This window comes from Syngnathus typhle, linkage group LG4 (assembly GCF_033458585.1).
Source record: "Syngnathus typhle isolate RoL2023-S1 ecotype Sweden linkage group LG4, RoL_Styp_1.0, whole genome shotgun sequence".
In the NCBI taxonomy this organism is placed as follows: Eukaryota; Metazoa; Chordata; class Actinopteri; order Syngnathiformes; family Syngnathidae; genus Syngnathus; species Syngnathus typhle.
This window is the reverse complement of record NC_083741.1, coordinates 18231766-18239659: the sequence shown is the minus strand read 5'-3', so window position 1 is coordinate 18239659 and position 7894 is coordinate 18231766. Positions and strand designations below refer to the sequence as shown.

At 42.4% G+C, this 7894-nt stretch overlaps 1 protein-coding gene across 7 annotated transcripts; it reads right to left on the bottom strand.

Moving 5' to 3' along the window:
• Positions 1-554: 554 nt before the first annotated feature.
• zgc:123258 (uncharacterized protein LOC641502 homolog) lies at positions 555-7808 on the bottom strand. Of its 7 annotated transcripts, none has more exons than XM_061276889.1 (18): positions 7610-7808; positions 6629-6739; positions 6188-6370; positions 5986-6075; positions 5738-5871; positions 5427-5578; positions 5249-5345; positions 5059-5160; positions 4718-4799; positions 4482-4556; positions 4351-4407; positions 4046-4099; positions 3620-3719; positions 3427-3507; positions 3148-3308; positions 2865-2901; positions 2128-2176; positions 555-1007 (listed from the first exon to the last, which is right to left on the bottom strand). In XM_061276889.1, the coding sequence occupies exons 1-17, from the start codon at positions 7661-7663 to the stop codon at positions 2154-2156; spliced, it is 1593 nt and encodes a 530-aa protein (XP_061132873.1). In that variant the 5' UTR covers positions 7664-7808; the 3' UTR covers positions 555-1007; positions 2128-2153. The 7 variants fall into 7 exon arrangements, 5 of the variants coding, with proteins under 5 accessions (XP_061132873.1, XP_061132874.1, XP_061132871.1 ...); XM_061276890.1 differs by having other exon boundaries at positions 2865-2898; XR_009714204.1 differs by lacking the exon at positions 2128-2176 and having other exon boundaries at positions 2865-2933; positions 7610-7807.
• Positions 7809-7894: the final 86 nt, after the last annotated feature.

Here is a 7894-nt window from a genome sequence, read left to right as displayed (position 1 = left end):
CAGCTCTCAGTTGTCACATGGGCGGCCGGGGAGGAGCCTCCGACCACATGTGCCTTTGTTTTACTTCACATCATACTGGCCTTCCCACAACCCAAGTGTGCTTTTGTAGGGGGAAAATAGCTTACAAGAAAACAGCAATACATACCTTAAATTGAAATATCTCTTTTAAAGAACTAGTTATTACAATTTCATACGTGCTCCCTCTAGCTTAAACATTGCATGTAGATTTATATTTTGATGGTGACATTTAGTAAAATCCATTTGTTTTTATCCAATTCATTTTGCTACTTGCTGTCGACTGAAAATGACGTCATCGTTGCGCAGTAATGACCAATCACAGCTAAGACAGTAAACAGGTAAACCGCGTTCTTACCTGCGACCTAGTGACTGTACGAGTTATAAATATTACAATGTTATTTTATGAGCTGTTTGCAGTTAATTTAGGTTTCATGACAGCATTTTTTCCATGACTTCCTGAGAGCAAAATTGTTTCCCCAAAGAGAAGTTTGGAGTTGTTATGGTGTACGCAAGACATTCACAATAAAACACATTACAACATTCTTGTTAATTTAATATAAGGCAACAAACATCACATTATAAAAACACCTCGAACCTGGTTCACACAAAACATTTTTAAAATCGAGACCTCACATAGAACAATATTTTACTCGCCTTGCCCACATGTTATGAAACATGATGTCACGCTAAATATAGTTTTTCTATCATGTGTTCAATCATTGCCAAGGCAGGTTGTAGGCAAAGATGTGTTTTTTTTCCTGATACCTTCAAAACAGGCACTGAAAAGGCCTTTCCAACACTACAAAATAACCTACACACACTCTACTCTGCAAAGCAGTCAAAAATGATCCATATTGATGTGAATCTATTGTTTCATCACTGGCCCTTACTGTCAATTACATAGTAAAATATACAAATAAAAAGAAATTCCAACAGTTGGCTTGAAGGTCAGCATGGTTCTGCTTCTATGGGGTTGTCAGTTCTTGCCTCTGTAAAAAGACCAGAAACGTTAAAATGCATTTTGTTTTGGGTTTCATAAAACAACGAGAGGGCAAGAGCGACAAACTACACAACTAGCCAAGCCAGGTTGGCAGCATGTTAGAGCATGCGGATGAATGTTAAACAGCATAAAGTGTGAAAACGTGAGGGACAAAAGCCTGCGGGCATCATAGCAATGGTAAAATACACACAATGTATAAAAATATACATTATTGTGTTGTTTCAGAAATTAAATTTGCTTCAGATAACTTCATTAACATTTAAATGGAAAGGAAATCACAAGAGGTTTTTGCAGAGCTTGCACTGTTTCCTCCCACATGCCAATAACTTTCATGTTAGGTTAAGGGAAGACAAACTTGACCACAGGATTAATAAGTGTGAATGCTTGTTTGGCTACACAGACTGTGGTGTGATTGTTATTGTCTGGCGACCAGTCCAAGGTGGCCCAAGCTTCTTGCCCCAAACCTGCTGCGTTCGCCTCCAAGTTCACTCACCCTTGAGAACACAAATTCTATACAAATTAGACGGATGGCTAGAGCCACCTAGTGGTGAATTAATGACGCATTAAAACACTAAACTGGACTCTCTAGTCCAGTGGTTCCCAAAGTGGGCGGTCCCGCCCCTGGGGGCGGTGGAAAGCTCTGGGGGGGCGGTGAGGAAGAAAGGGGCGGTAGGGGGGCGGTAGGGGGGCGGCAGTCGATTTGTACACAACACGCACGCCGCTCTGGCCCAGTCAGATACGACAGCATAGCTACAAAAGCAAAAGCTCAGGTTTGTAATTTCAAGCTTGTAATGTTCAGAATTTTATCTTATAATAAAAACCGCATTCTGGCGGTCAACATCATCTTGAGTTCAAGTCAACATGGAATTGGGGACTCGCCAGAACGCGCCGTGTTGTGTTGTGTTGAGCTGGTTAGGGCAATGGTCCCCAACCACCGGGCCGCGGCCCGGTACCGGTCCGTGGGTCACTTGGTACCGGGCCGCCAAGCCGCACAGAATTTTTTTTTTATCGACGATCAATTCATTCAGGTCAAGACGCTCGTCCCGGTCACGTGACATGTTTCCCCAGTCGAGCCCGCAAAGCTAATATGTGGCGACAGGCTAACTAACCAGGCAGTGAAGCATTCAAAACTGCTTCAACACATGGAGACCAAGCATCCTGCAATAAAAGACAAACCTTAAATCACTTCGGGTGTCATTGTCTCCGATTACGTCTAGATGGGACCGGCTCGTTTCTGAGAAACAAACTCAGTGCTCCCACTAATTCAACGTAATGGTAATGATATTATAAATGTATTATTTATTTATTTATATAAATGTATTATTTATTTATATAAATGCCGGTCCGCGAAAATATTTCTGACATGTAACCGGTCCGTGGCGCAAAAAAGGTTGGGGGGGGGGGGGTAGGAGGGGGGCGCTAGGAATTCACTGGGGAGCCAAAGGGGGCGCCAGCCTGCAAAAGTTTGGGAACCACTGCTCTAGTCCATTGGCACTTGATATGTAAAAATGATGTCAGTACGAACATTGGCACCACTAAAATAATCTGCCGTGATTTAAGGGCTTTTTGGGGATGAGATTTACGACAAATTGGCACACCCACTTTGGGAGATCTCCAAAATGAATTGCTAACATAAAAATGAGCTTTTTTCCCCCCCCAATTTCCTGATTAAAAGTACATAAACTGAGCTTGTTAGGGAAAATTGGACAATCAGCGCTTTGTGTTGCTTTAACTTCTACTATGGTGGAAAAAAATGAATTAAAATGTTAAAAGAAAATGAAAAGGGGTTATAAAAAGATGGCATGACATGAAAGAATTGCTGTTAGGTGAGATAAGGGAAGCACACCTGGCAACAAAGGTTCCTGTGAGGATTCCAACACCTGCTGAAGACAAAGTCAGGTCACAATGCGATCTTCTATCAGCAAAGGGAAACCTACAATTGAACAGTCTCTTGCTTTCACACACGTGTGCACAGTCAAAGTCTCTCATACCCACAGTTCCTCTCAATCTCTCACACTCACCCACACAATCGAGCCTGGTACACACATGCACTTTTCAAATATATTTTTGACATCGCCACTGAATAAACTGCTTGTAATAAACTGTGACGAAACCATCTCTCTGCTCACCTCATAGGACGTCCCGGCCCAGAATTGCTTCATTTGTCCTTTGCAGCCCGCCACCGTCGCAGAGGTTATCAGGGTGAAGGGCACAAGGTAGAGCAGGGCCGGCTGGCCCATCCCTGACAGCAGCATCACAGTGAATGTTGTTAACATCCCCAGAAGATAGGCTACAAATGAAAAGGGACGGCAAGATTACAAACGACGAGGAACAAAAAGACGTCGACACGGATGAGCTACTCAATTGTTGCACACCAGTGTAATGTGTGGAAGGTCATTTTGACGTACCTATACAAGAGCTGAGGAAGTAGACCTTCCTGGTGCTGTTGATCCAAACGTCAAACCTGCTGCAATAAGCCACCAAAAGACCTGATGTACCAAAAGAAGCCACAACAAGCTATTCTTGATACATTTTTTTGGATCTTAAATAATGCAGCACGCACATCAAATTCTGATCTGAGGTGAAAGTGGGTACACTCACCCGGCACAATGATATCTCCATAACCCAGAACGGAGAACTGCATATGACATAAGTTCTGAGCCCAGGCTGAGAACCGCGGGACACGCATCACGACTGGAAGCTATAAATAGATAAGATGCGATATCGCTCAATGTATGGAGGAAGTTGATCTACACTTCACAATGGCTTCTTTAACCAATATTAAAGGGGGATTATGGAGAAATGTTCCACATTGTATCCACACAGTTAGTGCGATGGAGTGGCTGCATACGCATCAAGTGTGAAATGAAATAAAACGCAGAAACGTGTTTGTGAGCGAGCTGCATTCATGTGTGGGATGTGTGTTGAGGGTCTTAAAACAAGTTGAGGGGAAAGAAAATGTCATCAATCAACTGCGCACATTGCACAGCAAAAACAGTGCAGAGATGGAGAGAAAGCCAGTCTTACTGTCTCAGAGGGAGTCTGGGGCTCGGCCGGCACCTCCACAATGTTACCTTGTGTCTGTGACCAGCAAAACCCAGCGCACAGTTAAGAACACACAGGGACGATGTTAATCAAGCCACACATGGACACAAAGATTAGGTTGGTGCCTGTGAGCCAAAGCTGTTAGCAAGTACGACTTTAGCATAGTTCTCTTCCTCAGAGTGCTTTTAGTCAAAATGCCAAAAAGAATCTTGCCTATTCAAAATGTTCACATTTCAACTTCACAATTGTTGCAAAAAGCGAAGCAAATGCACAGAAGCTTTCTTTACCTTCTCTCCTGATGCGCCCGGACCCAAAGCCACCTGCACCATAATGCTCACGCCATCCTGTGGAAAAAATGCCAAGCAGACGTGCTGTGATCATGTTTCCCATCCAAATTTGCATAACGGGCATGTGATACCTTGGTGAAGAATGGCGTGATGAAAACAAAGAAGACATCGTAAACAAGCAGAAGGGTCAGGAGAATCACGCAGATCTGTCGGCAAAAGCATTGATTTTTTTTTTCAGAATGAATACACACAATCACAAAATCTGGGTTCAAATACATAATTTATTGTTGTTAAGATCACTGTCTAATATAAAATTATTTGATTTGGCGTCATCTTTGCGCCAAAAAATAGCAGGGGAACGTTCTACCTTAAAACTGGACAGCGAGATGGTCCTTATGAAGTTGAGGCAGAAAACAACACCCAGGAGATCCTGCAAGATCCAGATCCACCTACAAATGTGGTTTGAACACACATTATTTGAGGATTTTTTTTTTTTTTTTTTTTTTTTTTTTTAACTAAAATGGTACAGTGGAACCTCTGAATCAGAATATTTTTAAATTCTACAATTAGGACTTCCATCAGGATTTGTATCTGAAGTCACTTAAAAACTGTGGTTAAGCGTTTTCGAAAATGATTTAGAGTTGTTGCAAACGACTTCAAAATCATGAAGTTGAGTAGCTGCTCGCTTGTTTGCATGCTTGCTCGTACCTGTCTTCATTTCTGTAGACACCCCAGACCACAGAGATGCTTATGCACATGCTGGCCAAAATAAGAGACCTCACTGAAAAGGTGGTATTCAGAATGGTGAATCTGAAAAAGGATAGAAAAACAAAGGAAACCTTTCATGACCGCTTTTTTTTTTTTTTTTACCGCAAAGGCTGGGTAAACAGCTAATTACCTCCCATGGGCGCAGCCCAATTTCTCCAGCAGCGCATCAATGCAACTGAACAGCGCAGTGGAAGACGCAACGCAGAATATGGCGATGATGACGTAAACTGAGGGAAAAGAAATGTCTGTCAGAGTAGTTGAAACTTTTCCGGTTGGCGTTGATCCTTTTTCGCATTGCACCATCGTACCTAGAATATTGTAGAAGTAATACATGAGGATCAGCATGCCGCACATGAGGCCGACCAAGATAAACACTTTCAGAGGGGAGTAGAGGGGAAGGTCTCCGCTATCTGCTTTGCCCTCTCCATTTGCTCCTCCCTCACCCGAACTGAAACGCTCTCTGCCACAAACACAGTATTATTATTGGATTCTGGAAATATTGGGAAAAATATTCCCATCAAGTCCCACCGATTTGGGGGACGGTACCATTTGGTACTGAGCTCCACAGACAGAGGGAACAAAACAAAAATAATCTGCTGATCTTGCAGTCAACTCTGACCTCTCAGAGGCTCCGCTCCAGTAGCCGCCTAAGGCAACGGTGGCGATGGAGATCAGAAGCATGACGCCAATGCTGGCGTCGATCTTCGAGGAGCGTGGCGCAAAAAGCCTAGCCTGCATGCTATCGCCGAAAACCTGATTGAAATGTGACATTTAACAACAGTCAACTTTTTAGTGACTCACAAGGAACAGCAAAATATTTTTAAAAACTGAAGGCTGAAAGGAGATTTAAGGACAAGTGGGACTGACCCGTTGTGCTTCTCTTAAGTCCCTGTATCTCATGAGGGCCAAGGGAATTTGGACCTTTAGGTACTCTGAGCCATTAGCTGTTGGAGAGACCTGAAAAGACAAGTGGATCAGAACACATCGAATCCAAATGCTTGGCCTTGTGCCAACTTTGTGTTCCATGCAGGCTACATTGACATGTTGATGCAACAAATGTCCTTCCTACCAGAGTTGTGTTGCTTGCGATGAGCAATGTCGTAGCACCGAGGGCCTGGGCAACCACAGCCTTCTGGCTGAAAGGACAGTCCCCCCTCATCACCACCAAGGCTTTCCCCTTTACCACCTCTGGACTGACTCCCGAGGAATCACACAGCACCGTGGATGTCATGTTCACAAGCGAATACGGTATCTGGATGACAAAAATGTTATTATTGCTCTTGCAACTTTTCATATCACAGGGCATCATACTGACAGGTGAGTATTATATTTTGCTTCACTAATGGCCTTAAGGGTCAGGGTTAAGGTGACAGCATGAGCCACTATGGACTAGTCACAGGCCAAATATACATTTTGTTTTTCCCTCCACCCTTACATTTATTTAACTAGAAAGTGCAGAACAAATGAAGCCGTTATTTCTTTGGAGTGAGTTTGAAAGTGAGAGGCTTACAGCAGCATTAAGGCTTTCGGGCAAGGGGGTCCATGACTGATTGTAAAGGATGCAGAATTCCTGTTGTGTCGCTCCATTTGAAATATGCAGGATGGCCTCTTGGCACTTTACCTGTTGGAGGAAGCAAAACGAGTCTCCGTTTCAAACTATCATTAATATAAAAAAGTAGTCAATGAAAAGTGAAATTACATTTTACAAATAACATTTTACAGATTGTTGTGCCCCCCCACACACACACATTTGTGTGTCACAAAAGAAATAATGATGAAATGAAGTACATCATATAATAATATTAAAATACCATTATGAAAACATATGAAGATATCCGTAAAAAAAAAAAAAAAAAAAACTATGAATAATGATGATGATCATAGTTTTGCTATTTCGCTTTTTAATGTCCTTAAATCTGCCAGTTTTCACAAAGGATATGACTTCAGAGCCAACTGCGATCTTGGCCGCACTTTTCCTTGCGATTAGACATTTTTATAGTTTGACCGAAATTACCCGCAATCATAACTACAACGCTGACCTCAATAAAAACACCTTTCGATGATATGCATACTTATTTGATTCAGTTTGTCGAGAATCTCCCAGGCCAAAGAGTTATGAAACTGCCTAAAGTTCATCTATGTACACGAGTAAGGTGTCACACTTTCATTTTGTAATAAAATCCTACAAATATCGTTCCCCCCGTTCTACCACAATATTAGTTCAATTTTCAATGTGCACCGACGCATGCGCAGTTAAGTTCAAAGGAAGAAAAATCAAAACTTGTTTGTGGTTTAGGGTAACAAATTCCTTACCCTGTTTGACAAAAAGCAGAACATTAAAGCCACCGTCTCAAATTATCTATATTTTATCATAAATGTCGTAAAGGGTTATTTAAACGCGTCTACCTTAACGCGACATTATATAAAGCCTTCAATCACTGCCCTGTTATGACACAATTGGTTTCCACTTTGTTCCCTCGCTAACACTTACCTGCGACGTGAGAAGGGTAACTGAAAAGATAACAAATACGGCGACTTTATGCATCTCGCCGACTATGGATTTCTCACAACATTGAGAACCGAGACTTTTGTGGTCATTTGCGAGCGTCGTATCCTCGTAAATGTCGCCGGAGTATAGCAGTAGCGAGCTATACCGCAACTTCCGCAATCGGGAGCTTGTCACGTGACTTAACGAGCCAATAATTTGCCTGTCATGACGACTAAAGAAAGCTTGAGTTTTATTTCCGATGAAACCAATGCCAAACGTCATAAGGTC